The following is a 25,566-nucleotide window of genomic DNA, read 5'->3' as shown; positions in this document are numbered from 1 at the left end:
TTACCCATACTGACATGGGCTTCGATGTAGAATGCGTGTTTGTGGGCTTTGCAAAAGCTTTCGACACTGTTTCACATGATCTCCTCATTCTTAAACTTAGCATGCTTAACATTGACCCTTATGTACTAAACTGGATTAAAAGCTTTCTGTCTAACCGAACTCAGTACGTTTCGGCTAATGAATGTTCATCCTCTCGCACTTCCGTCACATCGGGTGTACCACAGGGATCGGTACTGGGACCTCTGCTTTTCCTGATGTACGTAAACGACCTTCCTAAATGCATTTCCCATTCATCTATCAGGCTTTTCGCAGATAACTGCGTCATTTACCGCAAAATAACTAACCACACTGATTCTGATAAGCTTCAAGACGATCTTAGAAGCATATCCAGCTGGTCCGATAAATGGCTCATGCGACTAAAGTTAATAAATGTGAAACTGCATGTATCGGGCCGCACTAACACTGACAACACGCGCGTTTAGTTATTTCACGATACTTCTCTTGAATACGTCAACTCGTACAAATACCTAGGTGTTCATATTTCACGTAACATATCATGGCATACGCACATCAAACACGTCACTAATAGCGCTAACCGGGTTCTTGGATACTTACGTCGAAATTTCTCTGCTGCGTCTATGCCGATAAAGCTTACCCTCTACAAAACATTAGTGCTACCAAAGCTAGAATATGCATCCACAGTATGGGATCCTTATCAAATCACACTGATAAACAGATTAGAATCCATCCAGAATCGGGCAGCACGTTTCATCTTATCTATTCCCGTTACGCCAGCATTACTTCCATGAAAAACACACTTACTTTACCCGACCTTTCATTGCGCCGTAAATGATTTAGACTGTCTTTTCCACAGGCTGTATCACCACAAACCACTATTAAAGGATGATCTTATTACTCGCCCTTCATACATTTCATCCCGTTTCGATCACGCGTTTAAAGTTGGTGTTGCTTTTTTAGAACAAAAATGTGTCATGGTTCTTTTATTCCTATGACCAGCGCCGACTGGAACAATCTTCCTGCCTCCATCGGTGCCATTTCTGACGTTGACAACTTCAAGACAGCTGTATCTTCTGCCGTTTTGTAGTACCTATTATTGTATAATCATGTACTGTTTTTTTTTCACTTACCACTCCTTTCTGTAATGCCTTCGGGCCAGGAAAGTGTCCGAAATAAATAAATTCACAGATTGATGAGCTGGTTAGACAAGGACGGAGGATAAGCATCGATGAAGCGGCAGAGCGTGCGAACATCAGCCACGGTTCGATTCACACCATAATTCATAAAAATCTCGCTTATCGGCTCTCGTGTGCGCAATGGATGCCCAAAATTTTGAACCACCGCCAGTAGACGGAGAGGTTCGGCGCTGCCTTCAGTCATTTGATCCGGTATCACAATGAGGGTGACGACTTCTTTTCTGCAATTGTGACCGAGGACGAATCATGGGGCCACTATTAAGAGCCTGAAACACGATGGCAAAGCTTACTGTGGAAACATTCGAATTCACCCCAAAAAAAGCAAAGGCCGTCACTTTCGCCGGAAACGTGTTGTTGGCTTATTTTTTGCTAAACCTGGAGAGACTGTCTGTTTTCCAATATTGTGAAACGCTGGCAATCAAGGATAAACGACGTAGAGAATTGACAAGTGGGGCCATCTTCTAGCTGGTCATTCTCGAAATCATTAGCCAGGAACATCCTTTCTCACGCTGAGATTAGACGCATCCGACACCGAAAAGGGCGCTGATAGTACTCGTAGAGTACGACAGTCCAAGTAACGGTGAAGTACGTGGGTGCACTATGGTGAACACAAAATTGGCGAAGTTCAAGTGGGAACTGCTCTAACGTCCGCCATACAGCCCACACCCGTCGCCTTGCGGCTTCCACATTTTGGGACAATTGAAAAAACAACTCGAGGGAACCAGATACGTGTCGGACGATGGCGTGAAAGAGTCAGTTACAGAGTTTTTGAAGCAGCAACCAGTGAGTTTTATGCGACGGAAACACGCAACTCTTTAGTCAATGGGACAAATGTCTAAATGCTCATGGAGACTACTTTTAAATAAAGTACCTCGTTTGTCATACATTCGCATTTGCTCACTTTCATTTGCTTTGCCCTCGTGTATATTGCAGAACTCGTGCTTTCTAAATGTGATCTCTGTTTCGACTATAATTTCGGTGCGATTACTGACAATACACGACCGGTGATAGCTGCTCTTGCGCAATACATTGGAGCAAAGGACAAAATTATGGGGTTTTACGTGCCAAAACCACTTTCTCATTATGAGGCACGCCGTAGTGGAGGACTCCGGAAATTTCGACCACGTGGGGTTCTTTAACGTGCACCTAAATCTAAGTACACGGGTGTTTTCGCATTTCGCCCCCATCGAAATGCGGCCGCCGTGGCCGGGATGGGAGCAAAGGACAGTGTCATTGAGAATTTTCGCTGGCCGTCGCATTTGTACAAAAATGCAAACAAGGTTCATGAATGACAAAGTTTCATTAAAATATTTGTACTTAACTTGTTCATTTCATGGCCTTTGCATTTCTTATATCATCGGCATGCACTGCTTTGCTGGTGTCGAACTGATGTAGTTCTAAAGTTCGTGTAATATTTTCTTTACTTACTAAATAGACAAAAACTTAGAAGCATTGATATCAGTTATTTCGGGTACAATTTTTGGGACATACGAATGCATTCTTTCATGAGGAAATACATATTTTACTTGTCTTCACAGTGCATAGTGTTCAAGAATTCGTTTGCAGCATCTTTGGCAGCGTCAATGCAGTTATCATTCATATATTTCATCCCTTGACCAATTGATAACGAGGAGGCTGAGCTGCAACGTGAGCCCCCCGAAATTTCTGGCTACGCCACTGCCTCGCGTGGCATGTTTTGCTTGACAATCGCTTTAAAAGAAATGTCAAACAGAATTGCGTGGAAGCAACAAGGATCTTTGATATCACTACGCCATGTTTCGTGGAGATATGTGAAACTAAGTGGAAGTTTTTCGGCCACAGTTGTGAGAGCCAAAGGAAACAGCTGAACTAGTACAGCTGTTCGATCATCCATTAGTGTTCTGCACGGGTGTTCCCTCTGCGCTATTATGACGAGGGCATATGTTTTTATTTACAGCATACTGCAGACCCTAAATAGGACCTAGCAGGAGGGGCACAAGAAAAAGATAACGACAATAACAACCGCAATAGCACAGCAAATTACATTGCGGTAAGGAGAATAGAGAAACAATGCCACATAGCAGGAACAGAAAACAATAACTCTGCAACTGTCAATAAGCAGTGTTGTCAAAGGCATCAATACTGGCTAGTAGATCAGTCGGAAGCAAAATTCATTGAGTTATTGTGCGCGGAAAGAAAGAGTGTTTAAAGACATTGACACTAGCGTTGCACGGTGTTAGGGATTTCGCGTGATTCCTTGTTAGGCATGTTGTGGTGAACTTAACAAATGGACCAGGACTCATGGAGATATATGTAATTCCTAGGTATGTTTTCTGATACTCCAAGGGCCATTGATTCGACTCTGCCTAGAGACCTTGAGAAGGGCTGGTACGAAAAGAACCAGTGGCTAGCCGAATGTCTAAATGGTATGTTGGGTCAAGCATCTGTAAGGTTGTTTTAGGCGCTGACTGAAATACTATGCTGCCATAGTCCATTTGAGACTTCACAAGGCTGTTGAAGAGTGGTAGTAGACATTGCGTGTCGGTTACCCAGGAGTAATCAGAAAGGGTTTTTATGACGTTCGTCGATTTCAGTCATTTTAGTTTTAAATTCGTGATGGGTGAAAGAAGTGTAAGTTTGCTATCGAAAATGACGCCAAGAAACTTATGTTCGCTTTAGACCATCACTTTGCGTCCATTTAGTTCAATGGATGGATCAGGGTGCAGGCTTTTCTTTCTTGTAAATGGTACGGATGTTGTTTTTTCTGTATCAAAGCAGAAACCATTCTCATTTGCACATCTCGATAATCTATTTACACTAGATTGAACTTGACGCTCACATGTTGATAAAGAGCAAGAATTAAAGCTCACTTGCAGATGCCTAGGTGGCGCACGGGATCAAGTATTTTGATTGCGCTTGGAGTAGCAGACTGGCACACTACGGTGGCGTAATCTAATCGTGCAAGTATGAGGCTCTTGTAGAGGTTTGTTAGACACTTCCAATCACTGCCCCATGTTGTGTGCGACAATATTTCTCAATGTTCATCGTGTTTAGGCATTTTCTCTTAATATGAATATTTTCTCGCGGTATGAATATCAGTTTTGCATCGAAAATTATGCCTAAAAATTTGCGTTCTGTCTTGACATTTCTGTGGTGTCCATATAGCACAATTTCGGATTCTGGAATCACGCCTCTTTTTCTTGACAAAAGGATGTATGTGCTTTTGCCGGGATTTAACCTAAAGTCATTTTCGTTGCCCACTTCGACACCTTGTGTCCTCCTGATCCGGCAACCCAACCAAAGCAAACATAACTCACTCCCATCAAGATACGCGTAAACCGGCAGCCAGTCACCCACGTCGAACACATGCGAGTACTCGGCATGATACTACAGCAGAACCGACGGAACGGCATCACCATTGGCAGGCTCCACATGATGGTGAACCAGACCACGACACTGCTACGAAGAGTGAGCTCGCGTAAGCAAGGCGCGAAGGAGGAGGGCCTGCTCCAACTATCCAGGCCTTTGTCGTCAGCCGTCTCACCTATGCACTACGATACCTACAGTTACAGACGACACAACGAGCTCGCCTCGACTGCATTATGCGACACGCATACAAGGTAGCCATCGGGTTACCAAGACACACATCCCCCGCAGGGGCGTCTGCGTCAGCAGGCGTTTGGTGTGTTGCGACACCACGTACCCGAGCACACGAGGGTTGGACCCTCCCGCGTGTAGCCGTGCGCGGCTTAGCCGTGTCCGGGGAAAAGGGGATCCTGGGGGTTGAGCCAATGCCGGGTGTTTGGACCTTTACGGCCCCTCGGCGGCGGCAACACACCCGTTTGGCCTCGGCTTCACATAGACGGCACCTCCAGGCTGACCCACCTGGAGGAAATCGGCAGTCGCCTTTTCCTGTCTCTCTCTTCGCACATCTTCGTCTTTCCCTCTCCCTTTTAGTCTTTCCTGTCTTCTTTTTCTTCTGATAACTTCCAACATTCCTGGCGGCGAGGGTTAACCTGGTGTGGTATGACCTACCTTGGTTATAACATATGTGGTTATAGCGACGACGTACAGTTGGCATGGCAGGGCTTGTTTCACCACATACCCAGCCTTGTCCCCTTGTTGGGCTCGGTGGTGGGTGACTGACATCGTCGCTGAATACTAAACATATTTCATGGGAACTTCCAACCCTTTTTCAACCGATCGTCCCTCTAAAAGGGGGCGCACCGATGCTACATTTCAGTTTTCTCTGAAACCCACTCAGACTTTCCCGAAATTTCACGTTGTACACAGTGAAAAACCTGACAAGAAGGCAAGAACGATTTCACCATTCATTGTGGCGAAGTATCTCACAGAGACCATTGGAGGCGGCTATAAAATCACCAAGCTGGCCAGTGGCGACTTGTTACTCGAATTGAAAGACAAAGCACAACACGACAAGCTAACGAACCTTGTACAACTTGGAGACATCCAGGTCAGTGTAACAGCACACCGAACCATGAATACGGCCAAAGGCGTAATTTCTGACATTGACTTGATGGATTTGACCGAAGAAGAACTCCTGGAAGGATGGAAGGATGAAAATGTAATAAACGTACAAAGAATAAAGATCAGACGGGACAATAAGGAGCTGCCAACTAAACACCTCATAGTTACCTTTGGCTCTAGCACGTTACCAGAGACAATAGAAACTGGATACATCAAAATCAGAGTACGACCGTATATCCCCAACCCACGACGCTGTTTTAAATGCCAGAGGTTTGGCCACGCTTCCCAGAGCTGCCGAGGGCGGCTAACATGTGCAAAATGCGGCGTCAATGATCACTCCGCAGATGACTGTAAGGCTGAGCCCCATTGTAGCAATTGTAACGGTGGCCACCCTGCATATTCTCGATCATGCGCGGTCTGGAAAAAAGAAAAAGAAATAATTACGATAAAGGTAAAAGAAAACATAACTTTCAGAGAAGCACGACAGCGCATTGCACCAACATTTGCACAGAGCACATCTTTCGCCGAAGTGGTACGTCGGGGGGCAGTACCACAACGGCACTTGGCGGACGCCAGCGCGACGCATAGCGAGCGTGTGGCAACGCCACCCGCCCCCACGGTGGGAGCAGCGAAGGCTGCCCTACCTCTCCCCAATTTGACCCCAACGGAGGCCCCTGCTAGTGCTGGCACCAGTCAGCACAGCTCAGAGGTCAACACAAGCCCATCAACCACCAGCACGGTGGGCTCCAAGGCCTTGTCTTCCGAGACAAGGCCTCCACGGAAAACACACCGCTCGCAAGAGCACGTGTCCAGTGCCTCTCAAGAGGCCATGGACACAACACCCAGTCAGAAGGCGCAGCTGACGCCTAAGGAGCGGCGCGATTTTCTCGACCGCTCCAGGAAAGACAAAATTCCAATTACAGGACCCCAAAAGGGCTCTGTAACCTAAACGATGTACATTCTCTTCGACACATAGCACAACATTTATTTTAATATGGATACACTAATTATTCAGTGGAATATCAGAGGCCTGCTTTGCAACCTCGATGATATCCAAGAAATCCTTAACGAACTAACTCCAAAAGTGCTGTGTGTCCAAGAGACTCACTTGAAATCTAAACATAAACACTTCCTTCGTCACTATGTTATTTTTCGGAAGGATCGCGATGATGCTCTCGCATCATCAGGCGGTGTAGCCATCATAGCAGACAAATCTATAGCCTGTCAACACTTACAGCTACAAACGCCCCTTGAGGCAGTAGCCATTCGAGCTGTACTTTTAAGTAAACTGATAACCATCTGTTCCCTGTATATACCGCCGCATTTTCAGCTTCACAAACAAGAATTCCAAACATTAATAGATCAGCTGCCTGAGCCATATCTTGTGCTTGGAGATTTAAATGCGCACAGCAACCTATGGGGCGACTCGCGCTGTGACGCGAGAGGTCGCTTGATTGAACAGTTCCTTTTTTCTTCAGGCGCATGTCTTTTGAATGAGAAGGAGCCCACGTATTATAACATAGCAAACAAAACATACTCCTCAATAGATCTTAGCATTGCATCTCCTACCCTTCTACCTTACTTTAAATGGAAAGTTATTAAAAACCCATACGGGAGTGATCATTTCCATGTAGTTCTAAGCACACCAATAGCTAATGAATACCTTCCACAATTACCTCGCTGGAGAACTGACTCAGCTGACTGGGAAAAATTTCAGAAACTTGCTTCTTTATCCTGGGACGACATGTGTGCTTTAAGCATAGAAGCTGCGGTTAAATATTTTACGGCTTTTCTCCTTGACGCCTCCTCCAAATGTATCCCTGTAACAAGGGGATGGTCCACAAAACGCCGTCTTCCGTGGTGGAACGATGTCTGTCGAATAGCGCGTAAGAAGCAGAACAAGGCGTGGGCTTTACTTCGGGATTCTCCGACGGCAGAAAATCTAGTCAATTTCAAACAGGTCAAATCCCAGGGTCGGAGAACGCGGCGACAAGCTAGAAGAGAGAGTTGGAGAAAGTATATTTCGGGCATTAACTCATACACTGATGAAACAAAGGTTTGGAATAGAGTGAAGAGAATAAACGGTCGACAGCCTTACTCGCTGCCTCTGGTAAATACTCAAGGCGACAGCATGGAAGATCAGGCGAACTTTCTTGGCGCACATTTCGAACAGATCTCCAGCTCGTCGCACTACTCTGAAATATTCCCAAGATACAAAAGGCAAATAGAAAGACAACCATTAGAACGGAAAAGCACAAAATGCGAGGCATACAATAGACCTTTTTCCATGGCGGAACTTCAGGCAGCACTAAATAGCTGCAACAAATCTGCCCCAGGTTCTGACCGCATCCTATATGAAATGCTAAAACACCTGCCGTCTGAATCACAAAAAACCCTTCTTTGTCTCTACAATTCTATATGGTCTTCCGGCCACATTCCCTCTGCTTGGAAAGAGGCCATCATAATTCCTATTTTGAAACAGGGTAAGGACCCTACTTTGGCAAATAGTTATAGGCCTATAGCATTGACGAGCTGCTTATGCAAAGTTTTTGAGAAGATAGTAAACAGTCGCCTGGTCCACTATCTAGAAATAAACAAGAAATTAGACCCATATCAATGTGGTTTCAGAGAAGGCAGATCGACGACAGATCAGCTTGTGCGCATGGAAATGTACATCAGGGATGCCTTTGTCCACAAACAGCTTGTATTATCCGTATTTCTTGAAATGGAGAAGGCGTATGATACTACGTGGCGCTTCGGGATCCTTCGTGATCTTTCTGCAATGGGTATTCGCGGCAACTTGCTGAGAATAACTGAAAGCTATCTCTCTGACAGGACATTTCGTGTAAGAGTTGGCAACGTGCAATCTCGACCATTCGTACAGGAGACAGGTGTACCGCAGGGTGGAGTACTGAGCTGTACGCTATTTATTGTTAAAATGAACTCCCTACACACCATATTACCTCGCGCGCTCTTTTACTCAGTCTATGTGGACGATGTTCAGATAGGGTTCAGGTCGTGTAACCTCAGCATTTGCGAGAGACAGCTACAGCTTGGCTTGAATAGATTCTCAAAGTGGGCGGATGAGAATGGTTTTAGATTGAACCCCCAAAAAAGCACATGTGTCCTGTTCTCAAACAAGAGAGGTGTACTTCCAGAACCAGATATTAACCTTAAGGGAGAAAGACTAACTGTCAGCCTTGAATACAAATTCTTAGGTGTTATCCTCGACAGAAAACTCAACTTCATTCCACACCTAAAATATCTTAAAGAAAAGTGCCTGAAGACCATGAACCTCCTCAAGCTGCTCTCTAGAACAACTTCTGTATAAGAGTCTCGTACAATCACGCCTCGACTACGGAGCCGTGGTGTATCACTCCGCAACTGAGAGTGCGCTAAAGATTCTAGACCCAGTTCACAACCTCGGTATACGACTGGCAACAGGCGCCTTTAGAACGAGCCCTATTGAAAGTCTGTACGTCGAGTCCAATGAATGGTCCTTACATCTGCGCAGGATTTTCTTAAGTTTTTCATACTACACAAAGGCAAAATCAGACACCGAACATCCATGCCATTCCATCGTTAGCGACCTGCGCGCTGCCACACTTTACAGTAACCGCCCACGCATTAGAACCCCTTTGAGCCTACGCTTGGAAGCAATTTCAGAAGAAACAGACATCCATCTCCCAGAAAATATCCTAATGCCTCCCACTCGCGTTCCACCGCCTTGGGAATGGCAGACCATGGAGTGCGATATCTCGTTTGTCGAAATAACAAAACATGCACCAGAGGCACACATACGATCACACTTACACGAACTCCAAGCGAAGTACTGCTGTGCCGAATATTATACAGATGCTTCCAGATCATCTGCTGGTGTCGCGTATGCAGCTCTTGGGCCATTTTTTTCCACCTCGGGTTCTCTAAATCCTAGCACAAGTATTTTCACGGCTGAGGCGTACGCGATGCTCTCAGCTGTAAAACATATCAGACAAAGAAATGTCAATAAGGCCATCATTTTCACAGATTCATTAAGCGTAGTAAGGGCCTTAATGAGTTTTCGAAAACATAAGAACCCTATTTTTAATAAACAATACACAGAACTATGCTTAGCCTTAACATACAACCAAAACATAGTCCTATGTTGGGTACCTGGCCATAGGGGTATAAAAGGTAATGTAGCTGCTGACGAAAGTGCAACGCCAGTCGTCTTTAATGAAACGGATGCGAATAAACCCATAGCAGCAACAGAACTTAAGCGATTCTTACGCCACAAACTGAGGAAGCACTGGCAGGACCAATGGGATAATGCAGTAGAGAATAAGCTACACGTTATCAAACCAAAATTAGGGAACTGGATATTTGAAAGAACAGCAAGACATAAGGAAGTGCTTCTTTGTAGGTTAAGAATAGGACATACTTACGCCACTCACTCCTACCTTTTGACGGGAAGCGAACCTCCGACATGTACCAAATGTGGCAAGAGGCTTACAGTTATCCATGTTCTTATCGAATGCACAGAAATAGAGGCAGAAAGAAAAAAGTACTTTCCCTCTGCTTATCTCCAACACTCACCATTACACCCAGCATTCTTTCTCAGCAATGAACCCCTTTTTACTTTTCAATCAGTATTAAACTTTCTAACTGAAACGGACACCTTACAAGTGATTTGGCCAGGCTACTTGTAGCACGGCCTCCACCTGGAGGTCGTAGCTGCAATGAAACGATTTTCTAGAGCACGTGTCTCCCAGCCCTTGCTTTCAAGGCCTTGCTGAGGCACTAGTGCTACAGATTCTAAATATATTACTGATCATCCCTATCCCGTGAAACATCTGTCATCGGAGAAACGATCAATACCTGTCATTTTTAATATGTAGATACTCTTATTTTACGCACTTTAAAGCGAATAAATTTTAAGTGCTTTTTCATCTTCATTGCACCTCATGCATATTTTGCACTTCTTAGTGAATATTTTAGGCCACTATACAGCCGTGTTTTATTACTCCTCGCAATTAACACTCGCATATCATTGAGAAGCACTGATCATCGACATGGCGCTCTTTGGCCACATCTGGCCCTTGCGCCAATAAACACTACTAATCAATCAATCAATCAATCAATCAAGACACATATCCACAGAGAAACGTCTTCAATTGGGAGTTCAGAACACCATCGATGAACTCATTGAAGCACACTGCACATCACAGGTCCACCACCTCAAAGGTAGCGAAACCGGCCGCTGGATCCTCGATCGAACGGGCCTTAGAGCGTCCCCAACGGGCAGTGACCCCGCCACCACCCCACCAAATAAGGGGCATGATCGTCATCAAACTGTTGCCCAAAAACACACTCGGTCGGGAGCACGACGGCAGAAGTAGAGCGAGGGGCCAGTCCCTACACAAGACGTACGGGACCAAGTCTGCTGTGACGTACGTCGACGCAGCCCAGTAAGAACATTGATGGCTTTTTCATCTCGGATCGCAGCAATGCGTAGTGGCCGGCTCCGGACTGCGTCAAGAGTCTTGACTTGTACACCAATGTCAGTTGTAAGGATGTCGGCAGGTATGGCTGAAGTAGAAAGTAATTATTATGGGTGTTCCCATGAATTAAAAATACAGATCAACCTTTGTTCTTAACACACCTTGACTGCAGGTTTCACTTGTATCTTGTTCTTTCTCAATGTGAATAAGGGGGGGGGGGGGGGAGCGCTGGTGCTGGCCTGAGGCTCAACAGCCAGTGCTGCAGGATGATCTTAGCGGAAAGCCTCGTCGAGATGTCTCTCCTTCGTAAACGAGAGGTCTGTCCTCTGTGCATGCTTAAAGCACATAGCATATTACCCACAACAAATATGAAGCATAACTTGGTCCAGCACGAATTCTAATTGTATATAGAAGAACATGTATTATCACAGCGCAGCAACAACATTTCAAGCTAAAGGCAGAGACGTTGGCATTCTATCCCTTCTAATTAGCAGTTAACAATACTTCGTTTGTGTGGATTTTATGTGTTTACTTTGCATGCTTCACAAGTTCCTGCAAAAAAAAAGGTGACATTTACTTTTGCAATCATACTATTTCATCGCATGCAGAACAATTTTTCAGAGGGAAATATTTATGTTCTTTCCTCCATCTTGCAGGCTTCCGCAGAACTGATTTACCAGAATAATTCTTATAGGTACTGACGTAGTACTGACGTGAACTTATCATTACTTATAAGTTCACACATTCTCATCTAGTCCTGCTATAAACCACTTGAAGTTAGTGCGTACCTTTTTAGACATGTGCACAAATTTTCCCTTCAGTGGGTTAGCTAACGGCCACATTTCTTACAGTGCAGGTGAGTAAATATTCCATTACTACTCAAGTTTGGTCAAGACTGCAGCATCTTGGCACATGTATCAGAAGATTGATTCATCATTACATCATAACCAAGATGTGCCAACAGGGGTGCGATCGGAGGTTGTTCGGCGCGTTCGTTCGGTTACCGGCGCGCGCGAGTGGCCTGCTCCGCGCCGACGTCGCCAGCCGCGGGGCGCGGCCACGTTTTTGGTGACGTCAAAATGACGACACGCTCCTGTCAATCATCCTCCCACCGAGCATTTCGTCTGCTAGGCGCCGAACCCGACGGGAGCTGGGAAGTTTGGAGCGATCATACGGCTTCGCATGGCGCATCTGGTGGATTGGATTGGATCCAACAGGCGGCTGCGGCATGGCACGTTTGAATCCAATCCATAGTTTAATTCGATAAAATTGCGCTTGCGTTGGGAACTTAGGTTGTTGCGCTGGCGTTTCTAGAGGAAGGAGGAGAGCGGGTGGCGGTGCAAAACGCGTTTGAAGAAATGGCAGAAAGTGAATTCCGGCGTCGTTTTTGTTTCTCGAAACAAATAATTCGTTGGTTGTACAGCGAAATGGACCCCATCATCAGTGCCAGCGACCCACTGGAATGTTCTCACTGCCTCTTGAATAGTGCGCCACTCTCCCCGTCGTTTCTTTTTCTTTTTTCTTCTCGTGGCCATGCATACCTTTGAGGCGTGATCTTCACAGGTCACAAGGAACGCTTGTGACGTTTCTCCACGGACGGTATCCGAGGAGCCGTGTTAACACGGTTCATCGTCATGGCCGCTTTCGATTTTGCTTTTGGCACCGTGCTTCTCATCTCTTCGGTGCTCCCTGACGTGCCTTCATCCTTGTCTGAACAAAGCCCAAACAACCTTGTAGCCCTATTGCTTGCTTCCTCCGGATCAGACTACAAGAATAGTACGCCTCCGGCATGCCCGCCCGTTTCCTTCGGAAAATTGAGGGTTTGAGACGCCACTGGCATCTAGGTCTCATAGGTCCACAACGTCTGCTTCCACCACAGATACCGCATCGTCCGACGCCACGGGCCTCTCTGGGCGTTGTAGTTCTGCTGGGTAGAATACTTGATACCGTCGGCGACTCTACCGGCACTGAAGGGCACAGAGCGTGAAACACTACACTGCATTCTTCCGGCTCCCCCGAGGTTTTATCCTTTATTGCAGAGACAGCAGGCGAAACTGCCGCAGCCTTTACTTGAGAGTTGGCATTGTCAGTTTCTTTTTGCTTGGCTAGTCTTTCAGGTTCAGGCACCTACGAGCAAAAATTTCACGAGGCTGCGATATTTCTGCATTTTCATCCTCGTCCATGAGCGCATCTGTGTCGTCGTTCTCGCCATCTTCCCGTGTCATGGCAGCGCAAGTTTTCTTGCGGTCGTCAGTTTTATGTCCAAATTTGCGGCATGCAGAACACCGCGGGATACGACAATCATTTATTACATGGACCGACCTCTTGCATCTGAGACAGGCGTGGTCTTCTAGGCACAATTATAAGTGTTGCTTCCCTGCATAGAAATATTATGCAGGATCGTTTCGACAGTAAATCCACGTTTTAGTCTCAAAATCACCGACCTAGATGAGGTTTGGGCCCCTTTAAATTTGCCTGTCAGCCACGTTTCCCTATCTATTTCCTCAATTTTCCCATATGGTTCCAATGCTTTTCGTACGGCGTCGTCACTGATATTGTAAGGAAGCCAATGAAGTTCGGCTCTCACCTGACTGTCGTTGGGATCCATGACAAGACATCTACCTTTGATGCGCAGTTCCTTTGCTTCTACGAGCACTTGCTTTGCGGCCATTAAATGTGTCGCTAGCGCCCAGACATGATTCACCTGGCAGGCACCTATCGACGCAGCATCCTTGACTACTTGCAGGCGCTCAATTTCTTTTTCGAACACGTTGATTCGGTATAGCCTGTTAGACACATTAATGCAGAAAACCAGTGTTCACGGAAGCGTTTCCAGTTGGCAGTTGGAGCAGATTTACCCTGTAGTGCTCAGCAGGACCAGTAGAACCACGGGCTGCGGCCGCTGACACCGCTTTGATAGAGCACATGATCCCAGTGTCCGACGCGCACGAGAACCGACAAAGGAATCTACCACTAAGCCAAGCCAGCAGAGGACAGTGTGAATAATTTTCTGTATCAAGATCTAGGCACAGTGTTAGTTTCCAAGACGCATCTCGCACTGACATCACAATCGTGACGCAACTAAAACTTACGCATGTATCACACCGAAAATTTTGTTTTTTGTATTCAATAGTACGCTTGGAAGTGGCTCAACAATGATTTTCTTTTCCGATTGGAAAATTCGAAGAACACCTAAACCTTCGAAAAACGGCCTAAACGAACCGTCCACCCGGCACGCTGTATGAGCTGTTACTCCCGATTTTATTGCCGTTTCTTGTTCTTCGCGCAAGCGATATGCGACATTTTCTTCCTTCAACGATCCGTTTCAGTTGACACGTGTTTCTAGTCACATATCGTCATTAGAGAAGCGTAGGCGCTGGCAGCCTTCGGCGGCAGCAAAAGGATGTATGGTTATAACGCGTCACATCGGCGCTCATCGCTTCTTGTGGTGATACTGTAGACACGAAAAAAAAAAAAAAAACATTGAAGAACATCGATGCGAAAGCTGATATAGAACGGTTTGCCCTTGTTAGACTAGTTCATTCCCGAGCCCAGACGGGCGGATAGCGATAGCGGCTCGGCGGGTACGCTAGGCCTATGCTTCGGTGGAAGCTAACGATCTTTGCGCGGGTACAGGGCGATCGCTAAAATGTATTTCAGCCTCACAACTATTATCTATTACTTTTAGTACACTAGGGAATGTGGAAGCGCTCGAATTGTCTCGGCTTTCTTATCGGTGCGATAATGTCAATCAGCGGCAGGCTTCCTCGGAGTCTGTTCCAACGTGTCTGAACGACTTCTGTATTCCATGTCGACTCTCCACAACATTGTGACCACTGCGACAGCTCGCAGCCATTGGTAGCGTACAAACTACTCAAAAACGAGGCGTCATCTGCATTTGCGTGATTTCGTCAAGAATATAGCTATCCGCTCAGTGAAAAAGGCAAATGCAAAAAACGGAAGTGATTTTCAGTGTCAAATACGTATGCATAAACAGCGCTTAAACCATGAAAGGTGCGTAATCACGCACTTTTATTTCAAGCTGCGACACGAGATAGACATTTATGACCCGAATATATAGCCTTATTTAGAACAAAATATTAGTATCTAGCTATGAATGGTAGTACCTTGCTTGGTCGGACCAGTGCAGCACCAGCGCAGATTCCAGTGTGACCCAGGGAACTGCATCGAGAACCAGCGCGTGTACAGCACAAGCCAGTGCGCCCCAGCGTCACGGCAGTGAAACCAGCGTCTCGTCCAGTGTGACCCAGCTCTTATCCAGTGTTCTCACAGGTGTCCCCAGTGACTCCCAGCAAGCGCCAGCCTCCCCAGTGCGATCCAGAGTAAAAAAAAAACGCGCTGGTTTCACACTGGAGTGTAGTGGACGACGCTGGTTTTTGCAATCGGGCAACAAGACGTGAAGGACCGTAAACGTCTCGCCAAATTTATCGTAGACAGGAGCATGGAAATTATATCTATCACAGGTAGAGTAATGGAAGAATTACTTGGTTTTGTAGTTGTGGCTGTACGGTCGACAAGCATACTAGCCTCGATGCCTCTGTCGCCAAGTGCGCAGCATAACAGATGTTGATGAGATGCGTACAAAGCGCAGATGATTGAATAAAGTTCACCAAAATCTTCAGGCCCAAACAGTGAAACGCTCCTTAGACCGCTTCCTAACCTTACGTGAGGCCTCCTTACACTGAAGCACCGATGGAGGAAGCAAGCGTACTCTGAAAGCTGGGTCGGTATAACTTAAAACTATTCCGTTCTGTTTTTATTCCAAAATGGCCGTCACCGCTCGTTCATTGGTCGAAATGTTTGAGGCCGCATTCGAAGAATGAGTGGCCGTTGCCATAGCAGCGCTAGTAGCAGACGCCTGTCGTCTGCTCGTAATGTCGTCGCTCGCCGAACATGGCTGGCCCTGGCGGGGGTCCAGTTATTCGAGATTAAAACGCGATCCGCCATCGTAGAACATTAGCGATGTTAATTATTGAAAGCAACTGTGATCACAGTGAAATTAAATGTTGTGCCTGCGCTGCGATAAATATAAACGGTGTTCTTTTTTTAATGTTGATTGATCTGAGCGCATTTGTCGAGAATGCTCGCCGTTTCACGTTGTACTCAGAGAATCGCGTTCCTTGTTCGGCGGTTTGGCGCTCACGAGTCACGATGGCCGCTCCTATTGTCGCGCTCTTGGAGTCTCTCGGGCAGCCTCGGCGACGCATCTTTCGGGGCGCATTTGACGAGCTTACCGAGGAAGAGTTCCGCGAGCACTTCAGGCTCTCGAAGAGCACTGTGCGGTGGCTCTGCGAGCAATTGGAAGAAGCCATCGGTGGCCTTCGGACCGGTGGCATCATCACGACGCAAAACAAGGTGCATTGTGCTCTCCGTTTCTTCGCGACGGGGAGCTTCCAAAGATCCATCGGCAGCGAAGAATTCGTATCCGTGGGGCAGGCTTCCGTGAGCGAGAGCATTCACGCAGTTGCGGAAGCAATAACCGTGGTGGGCCGGCAAGAGGGTTGGGTGAGCTTCCCGTTGACCACGGCCGGCAAGGCTAGTGCAAAGGCGGCCTTTGCGGATCGCGGCCGCATTCCCGGTGTAGTGGCCTGTGTCGACGGGACGCTCATAGCTATCAAACAGCCTGAAGGACTCAGTCCGGGCGCGACTGCGGGCTTCATGTCAAGAAAAGGGTTCTACGCATTGAATACTATCATCGGAAGTACTCGCGACAGGCACGTACCCAGGATTTTTTTTTCGGAGGGGGCCCACCACCTCCATCATCATCATCATCATTATCATCATCAGCAGCAGCCTGTTTTATGTCCACTGCAGGACGAAGGCCTCTCCCTGCGATCTCCAATTACCCCTGTCCTGCGCCAACCGATTCCAACTAGCGCCCGCGAATTTCCTAATTTCATCGTTCCACCTTGTGTCTTGTCGTCCTCGACTGCGTTTCCCTTCTCTTCGTACCCATTCTGTAACCCTAATGGTCCAACGGTTATCTAACCGGCGCATTACATGACCTGCCCAGCTACATTTTTTCCTCTTGATGTCAATTAGAATATCGTCTATACCCGTTCGCTCTTTGATCCAAACCGCTCTCTTTCTCTCTCTTAACGTTATGCCTAGCAATCTTCGTTCGATCGCTCTTTGCGCGGTCCTTAACTTACTCCCAAGGCTCTGCCCCATATGTCAGCACTGGCAAAATGCACTCATTGCACACGTTACTTTTCAATAATAATGGTAAGCTTCCAGTCCGGAGCTGCCAATGTCTGCCGTATGCGATCCAACCTATTTTTATTCTTCTGCGAATATCCTTCTCATGATCAGGGTTCTCTGTGATTGACCTAGGTAAATGTACTCCTTCACAGTCTCTAGTGGCCAACTGGCGATCCTGATCTCTTGTTCCTTTGTCCGGCTATTTATCATTATCTTCATCTTCTGCATATTAATATTCAACCCCACTCTTACACTCTCTCTGTTAAGGTTTCCAATCATTTGTTTTAACTCGTCTGCATTGTTGTTGAATAGAACAATGTCATCGGCACACCGAAGGTTGCTGAGATATTTGCCGTCGATTTTTACTCCTAAGCCTTCCCAGTTTAATAGCTTGAATTCTTCTAAGCACGCAATGAAGAGCTTTGGAGAAATTGTGTCTCCCTGTCTGACCCCTTTCTCTATAGGTGTCTCCCTGCTTTTCTTGTGTGGAATTAAGGTAGCTGTAGAACCTCTGTACATATTCTTACGTGAAGGACGAGTCAGTAAGACGAGAAACTATTTACAGATTATATTTACAACAACGGCTGCAACGCTGACCGGTTAGATTCACAGCGCGAGCCCAGTTTGTTCTTCCTCTTTTCTGGAGTGATGGCGCCCACGCGCCTCGTACAAACAAACAAATACCACACGCATGTAGCAATATTTTCCAAGCTTTTTACGTAAGCGTTCTGTACTCCTTCATTACGTAGTGCCTCTATGAGTGCTGGTATCTCTACTGAATCAAATGCATTTTCGTAATCTATATAAGCCACGTGGAGAGGCTTATTGTACTCTGCAGATTTCGCGATAACCTGACTGAGGACATGAATGTGATCCATTGTAAAGTATCTCTTCCTGAAGCCAGCCTGTTCCCTTGGCTGACAAAATCCTGTGTTGCCCTTACTCTATTGGAGATTATTTTGGTAAATATTATTGCGATATGATTCCGCGAGAGACGAGCCGCCGCGAGAACGACGAAGACGTTGGTCGGTGCCCTCGGCACGAGCGAGTGTCAGACGGGCTGTCTGGCTCCAGTGTAAATAGCGTGTAAATAGCATCTCTCGTCTGTGTCTTTCCACACGTAACATTTCGTTATATAATACTGGGAGCAAGCTAATGGTTCTATAATTTTTCAATTCGTTAACGTCTCCTTTTTTGTGGATTAGTATAATGTCTGCATTCTTCCAGTTTTCTGGGACCCTTTCAGTGGACAGACACTTCGTATAAAGAGCCGCCAGTTTTCCTAGCATTATGTCTCCTCCATCTTTGATTAAATCGACTGTTATTCCACCTTCTCCTCCCGCTCTTCATCGTTTCATGTTTTGCAGGGCCCTTCTGACCTCATCGCTAGTTATAGGAGAGTTTCTGTATCCTGTTCATTACTGTTTCTAAGTGAGGTATCGTGACTCCTCTGGGTACTGTATACAGGTAAGCTTAGAATTTTTCCGCTGCTTTTACTATATCTTCGAGATTGCTGATGATATTATCCTTCTTATCTTTTAGTGCATACATCACGGTTTGTCCTATGCCAGGTTTCTTTTTTACTGATTTCAGGCTGCGTTCATTTTTTACGGCTTCTTCAGTCTTTCTCATGTTATAGTTTCGAATATCAGTTATTTTCGCCTTGTTGATCAGTTTTGACAGTTCCGCGAATTGCGTAACGCTGTGCGGCCGCCAGTGCCATACAACCGCGTAGAGCGCAGGACTCTGCGATTCTAGACGTACTGTGCTCACCGCGAAAAGTTAGAAAAACACCTACATAAGCAGAGCAGAGAAGTGCCTACGTGAGGCGGTTCGACCGATAACTGTAGAAGCATCATTCAAAACAAGTGATTGTTCTCCACTTCCGGCGGCGTTTTCTCTACTTCCTTTTTAAATAAAAAGATGCTGATCCATAAATATTTTCATAAACAACGGTTAACTTTTTTATTATTCGCTTTTGCTTGCAGTTTGGTTGTTGCCTTGGCTCTCTCCCTTAGTAGATCGCTTAATTTCTCAACTCCTTGCGATTTTTATTTCCAGTTGCCAATTTTGCACGAGAAGTGCTATACAATTAGGGAAAAACAGACGAGGTAACGGGCGACAGTCATCTTGCTTATGGGCTTAAGCGTCATTGCAGGGTTTCATGATGTAGGCTCTTTCACGTTATTTTATTTCCCACCTTATCTAACCCATATCACGTGTATATGGTTCCGGGCATGTGCCAGCGTCGCGGCGAGCCGTAACTCAAGGAAATAATGAAGCAAAGGGAAAAGTTAAACGCAATTGGCGTTTTCTCCGGCTGCAACTCGTTCCATGAGAGTACAGACCAGCTGAGTAACAGCCGCATCCCTCTCCTGGTCGGATCAGCCTATACAAAGACGGTTGAACTAACAAAGCAACAGCTATGCGCGTGACGGTTGAATAGATGGTGACAACTAAACGCATCTCGAGTTAATCGCGCGGGTGCTGAATCTATGAGAAAACTGTCCTTCACATTACAAGAGATGCCGATAACTACCGCCATCTAAAAGAAGTGAAAAAGGCAGCATAATATGCTGACCGATGAAGAGCTGCCAAGTCTCAACATTGATCTGGCGGCGCCTTAGGAATGTGTGAGGAGTGGTGGCATGGGTGGGGAGGGGGGGGTATGCCACTTGATTTCGGGGGGGGCCCGGGCCCCCACGGCCCCCCCCCCCCCCCCCCCCCCCTGGGTACGTGCCTGACTCACGATCTGCCATTTGTTGCACGCTTTCATCTTTTATATAGGTTACCGGTTTCATGTAATGTCGTCGTAGTGTGTACAATACGGGTACCACGTAAAGAAATATCGATCGCGATCGAGCCCGTTTGGAATTGAATTTCTCGGTCCATATTGACTCATTTGCTTAAGCTGCGGGATGGAGGTAATCGCGGTTCATAATTTCGAACCGAATCAAATCGATCGCAATCGATAGTGCCCTTACGGTACCGGTATACGAGTACGCAGTACGCATTGAACGACCAAGGTGGCTAGACGAGCGTTAATTCACAAATCTCTCGTGAATGTAGCTTTTTGCACATTTCTTGCAATAATTAAAGAAAACTATTTCGGAGATTGCTTTTTACTAGCGTGAGAAAGAATGCAGCTGTGTCTGGGAAAGAATGACGAAATCATATTGGTGGAAACACATTTCATTCAGACTATTTATCTGTCAGCATGACGTGAAATACGAAAATATTCCAGCTCAAATTGATTACGCTGAACCATTTTCCGGCCGTTTCTTCTGCCCTCCAGGTGTGTGATACCCACATGCGCATCGTGGACAGCGATCCCCGTTTCCCCAGATCCTGCCACGACTCCTACGTATGGAGGCACTCACCACTGTTAGGCCGCCTCACAAGTAACCTCCGACGTGGAGAATGCGTGCTTGGTGAGTGCTGCAGATATGTGGCAGTCAGTGAAGTATATTACACAGTTATGTTTCCAACATGCAGGAGACTCGGGCTACCCTCTTGAGCCGTGACTGCTGACACCTGTGCCAGGCCATCCAGGCATTGACACTCCGCAGGGGCGCTACAACCGGGCCCATGCCTCCATGAGGAACGTTGTGGAGAGGGGTATTGGCGTCTTGAAGGCAAGCTTCCGGTGCCTTCAAAGGTACCGGACCCTCCTTTATCAGCCCAAGGATGCAGCCATAATTGTGGCAGCCTGCGCCGCTCTCCACAGCATTGCTTTGAAGGCAGGGGAGCTGGAGCTGCAAGACAGCGATGAGGAGGCTGAGGACGACCAGCCACCGCAGCAAGGACAGTTGCAACAGGGCTTGCCTGTGTTCATCACAGGCAAGTCCTGCATCACACCTGCCAGCAAGAAACGCCCAGGGAGCTGCTCATGAGGGCAAAGCAGATGAGGCGTCAGGTAGTCAACCTGTTCTCTGCGGCCCCTACCTGGCGTACAACTCATCTGCGTGCACTGCATCGTCAGCTCAGGCAGCAACAGCAGGCTCGTCACACGGCTCAACCGTAAAGTCAGGTGAGTTCTCCAACATGGGCGTGCAAAGGCAAACCTCATAATGCTATTGAAAAATTGAAATGGTTGCTCTTGATCAGGAGGATGCAAGGCATCTTAAAGAATATTTGTTTTGATTAATACTGAAATCTCCATTGTGTATTTTCACCAGAGTGTGTCACACCAACAAAAGGTTAAGAAATAGTGGAAGAGATACGTTAAACAAGTGTTGCTGGGCAACTTGGTTCGTGATGGGAACGAAAATTCAAGGAGAATACAAAAAACAGCACAAGCACCTGACCTGCTGCATCTATTTTCCGAGTTCTTTTTTCTTTTGTAATTTTATTCTTAAAACAACTAGAAACACAAAATATAAAACAACAACACACTGTTATAACAGGGAATAATGTAAACAATATAGACAGCAGTATGTTTTGCACCAAGACATGTGCCATTTCGACATTTTTGTCGGCATTTTTGTCGCCCTCCCTGTAGCCAGCTGGGTAGCTAGATTGAAACTTCAGAAGACCATTTCGTTTCACACTGCAACGGGCACATTGTTTATGCAGTATATTCAGCCAGCATGGAGTAAAGCCAAGACATGGCGTAGCTCACGGAAATGTTATTACTTTAATGTACTTCATGGCTTCAGTGTCACCCCCAAAAATACATGTAAATGTCGGCCACTACATATGTTTTATTTATCTAGCATTGTCGTCCCCGCAGGGGCGTCTGCGTCAGCAGGCGTTTGGTGTGTTGCGACACCACGTACCCGAGCACACGAGGGTTGGACCCTCCCGTGTGTAGCCGTGCGCGGCTTAGCCGTGTCTGGGGAAAAGGGGATCCTGGGGGTTGAGCCGATGCTGGGTGTTTGGGCCTTTAAGGCCCCCCGGCGGAGGCAACACACCTCTTCGGCCTCGGCTTCACATAGACGGCACCCCCGGACTGACCCACCCGGGGGAAATCGGTAGTCCCCTCTTCCTGTCTCTCTTTCCTCAAACCTTCGTCTTTATCTCTCCCTTTTTTATCTTTCCTGTCTTCTTCTCTCTTCCATTTACTTCCTTTCTCCACGGCGGCAAGGGTTAACCTTGTGTATGTGCCCTCCCTTGGGTATAATATATTAGGTTATAGCGGCAGTGTACGGTTGGCGCCGGCAGCCTTACCCGTTAAGTCCTGCAGCGTCCCCAAGTTGGGCTCCATGGTGGGTGGCCGCCATTGCTGCTGAAAACATACTAAATTACTATGGGAACACCCGCATTTTCCCGCCTACTTGGTCGTCACCCTCAGAAGAGGGGACGCACCGAAGACTTCAGCACATGTTTGACCCGCATAAAAGAGAACTACCCAAAGTACAATGTTGTCCATAGTGAAAATCCTGAAAAGCAAGCCAGATTCATTTCGCCATTCACAATAGCAAAATCTTTAACCGAAGCCTTAGGGCCAGGTTATAAGGTAACGAAAATGGCTAGCGGGGACCTTCTCCTTGAGATCCCTCAGAAACATCAGTACGAGAAGCTTGGCAGTCTTGTGACATTTGGTAACATACCAATTTCTGTTACACAACATCGAACAATGAATAGCTCACGGGGAGTCGTCTCAGAGGCAGACCTCCTAGACTTGACAGAAGCTGAACTCCTGGAAGGATGGAAAGAACAAAATGTCACTGATGTAAAACGTATTATAATTAGACGAGACAACAAGGAAATCCCCCCCGCAGGGGCGTCTGCGTAAGCAGGCGTTTGGTGTGTTGCGCCACCACGTACCCGAGCACATGAGGGTTGGACCCTCCCGCGTGTAGCCGTGCGCGGCTTAGCCGTGTCCGGGGAAAGGGGGATCCTGGAGGTTGAGCCGATGCCGGGTGTTCGGACCTTTAAGGCCCCCCGGCGGAGGCAACACACCTCTTTGGCCTCTGCTTCACGTAGACGGCACCCCCGGACTGACCCACCCGGGGGAAATCGGTAGTTGCCTTTTCCTGTCTCTCGCTCTCCCTCCAACCTTCGTCTTTCCCTCACTTTCCATCTTTCCTGTCTTCTCCTAACTTCCGCTCACTTCCAATTTTTCCAGGCAGCAAGGGTTAACCTTGTGTGAATAGCCAACCTAGGTTATCTCATATTTGGTTATAGTGATAACGTACAGCTGGCGCTTACAGGACCTGTTTTTTACAGTCCCTGTAGCGTCCCCTTGTAGGGCTCCATGGTGGGTGGTTGGCGTTATTCCCGAAAATTACATTATTCTATGGCTACTTCCTTCCCTGCACTTCCTGATCGCCCTCAGAAAAGAGGGCGCACCGATGAAGTATTCCAGTTTTTTGGACGGCAAAAAGAATCCTTCCCACGTTTCCACGTGATTCATTCTGCAAAACCAGATAAACCAGTACGAACAATCTCACCCTTCCTCGTTTCCAAGTCATTGACTGAAGTCTTTGGTCCTGGATATAAGGCGTCGAGGATGGCAAGCGGAGATCTCCTCTTGGAGCTCCGCAATCAAAAACAGTATGAAAAATTGTCAACACTTGTTTCATTTGGGGAAACCCAAATAATTATAACCCCGCACCGCACGATGAACACCACCCGTGGTGTTGTCTCTGACGATGACATGATGGAGCTCACTGAGGCTGAACTCTTGGAGGGCTTCAGTGACCAGAATGTTATCAATGTTAAGCGAATTAAGATGAGGCGAGATGGAAAAGAGATCAAAACGAAACACCTGATACTCACCTTCGGCTCAAGTGTCCTTCCCGAGTCCATCGAGGCCGGTTATATCAAACTTCGTGTTAGGCCATACGTTCCCAATCCCCTTAGATGCTTTAAGTGCCAAAGGTTCGGTCACAGTTCACAGAACTGTCGAGGCCGGCTGACTTGTGCCAAGTGCAGTGACAAAGAACATTCCTCCGAAACATGCCAGAACACTCCACATTGTGTCAACTGTGATGGCGAGCATGCCGCATACTCGCGGTCCTGCCCGTCCTGGAAAAAAGAAAAAGAAATTGTGACCATAAAAGTAAAAGAAAACATATCATTCAAAGAGGCACGCAGGCGGGTTGCATACCTTCCTAAGGCCAGCTTTGCCGAAGTGGCGCGTCAGGGGGCAGCGTCACAACGGCCTCCGGCGGCTGTCCGACCCACAAGCAGTGAGTCGGCAGTCACGCCATCTGCCCCCGCGGCGGTTGCAGCTAGCGCTGCTCCGTCAACCGAGGAGAAGGGACCATCCACCCCGAAGGTGGGTGCAGCCGAGGCTGCCCCAACCTCCGAGGCCCCTTCCAGCGCTGGCAACGGCCAGCGCAGCCAAATCCCTCAGGGAGTCCCATCGACCTCCGGGCTGGTGGGCGCAGGGGTCTTGCCCTCCAAGGCGGGACTCCCTCTGAAAACTTCCCGCTCGCAAGAGCACGTGTCCGGCGCCTCACAAGAGGCAATGGACACCACACCTATCCTCAAGGCGCACCAGGCGCCTAAGGAGCGTCGAGAATCACTCGAACGCTTCAAAAAGAACAAAACACCAATTACAGGGCCTCGAAAGGGCTCTGTAATCTAAGGCATCTTTCCGTTTCCGTACACACAGCACTAATTTACATTAAATATGGATACACAAATCATACAATGGAACGTCAGAGGTCTCCTTAGAAACCTTGATGATTTGCAAGAACTCATCCACAAACATAATCCAAAAGTGCTGTGTTTACAGGAAACACACTTAAAATCTAAACACACAAACTTTCTCCGTACGTATGTTACGTTTCGCAAAGATCGCGATGATGCCGTCGCATCATCGGGTGGTGTTGCGATTCTTTCTCATAGAAGTATTGCGTGTCAACCTCTACAGCTACAAACGCCCCTTGAAGCAGTGGCGGTTCGAGTTGTCCTACTAAACAAACTCATCACCATTTGCTCCCTTTACATACCCCCGCACTGCCAACTGAACAAACATGAATTTCACTCCTTGATCGATCAATTGCCAGAACCTTATGCTCTTCTTGGCGATTTCAATGCGCACAGCTCCCTGTGGGGCGACTCTCGTATAGATGCGCGAGGTCGCCTTGTTGAACAGTTCCTTTTTTCTTCTGGAGCGTGCCTTATCAATAAGAAAGAACCTACATATTACTCTCTTGCAAACCGATCCTTTTCGTCAATAGATCTTAGTATAGTCTCCCCGTCGGTACTGCCTGAACTTGAATGGGAAG

General features: G+C 47.1%; 1 protein-coding gene across 1 annotated transcript; it reads left to right on the top strand.

Annotated features, from left to right (window-relative positions):
* Positions 1-16,333: 16,333 nt before the first annotated feature.
* LOC126540985 (putative nuclease HARBI1) lies at positions 16,334-21,276 on the top strand. Its single transcript, XM_050187796.1, has 2 exons — positions 16,334-16,883; positions 20,927-21,276. The coding sequence occupies exons 1-2, from the start codon at positions 16,334-16,336 to the stop codon at positions 21,274-21,276; spliced, it is 900 nt and encodes a 299-aa protein (XP_050043753.1).
* Positions 21,277-25,566: the final 4,290 nt, after the last annotated feature.

This window comes from Dermacentor andersoni, chromosome 2 (assembly GCF_023375885.2).
Source record: "Dermacentor andersoni chromosome 2, qqDerAnde1_hic_scaffold, whole genome shotgun sequence".
Classification (NCBI taxonomy): Eukaryota; Metazoa; Arthropoda; class Arachnida; order Ixodida; family Ixodidae; genus Dermacentor; species Dermacentor andersoni.
Note: the sequence above shows the minus strand (reverse complement) of the source record. Positions and strands in the feature narration are given on the sequence as shown.

What these genes read in the sequence shown, in the direction of transcription:
- LOC126540985 (XM_050187796.1), top strand. Translation starts at nt 16,334, where the DNA reads ATGGCCGCTCCTATTGTCGCGCTCTTGGAGTCTCTCGGGCAGCCTCGG. An exon ending in ATTGAATACTATCATCGGAA is followed by an intron (nt 16,884 to 20,926) that starts GTACTCGCGACA and finishes CACCTGTGCCAG; the next exon opens with GCCATCCAGGCATTGACACT.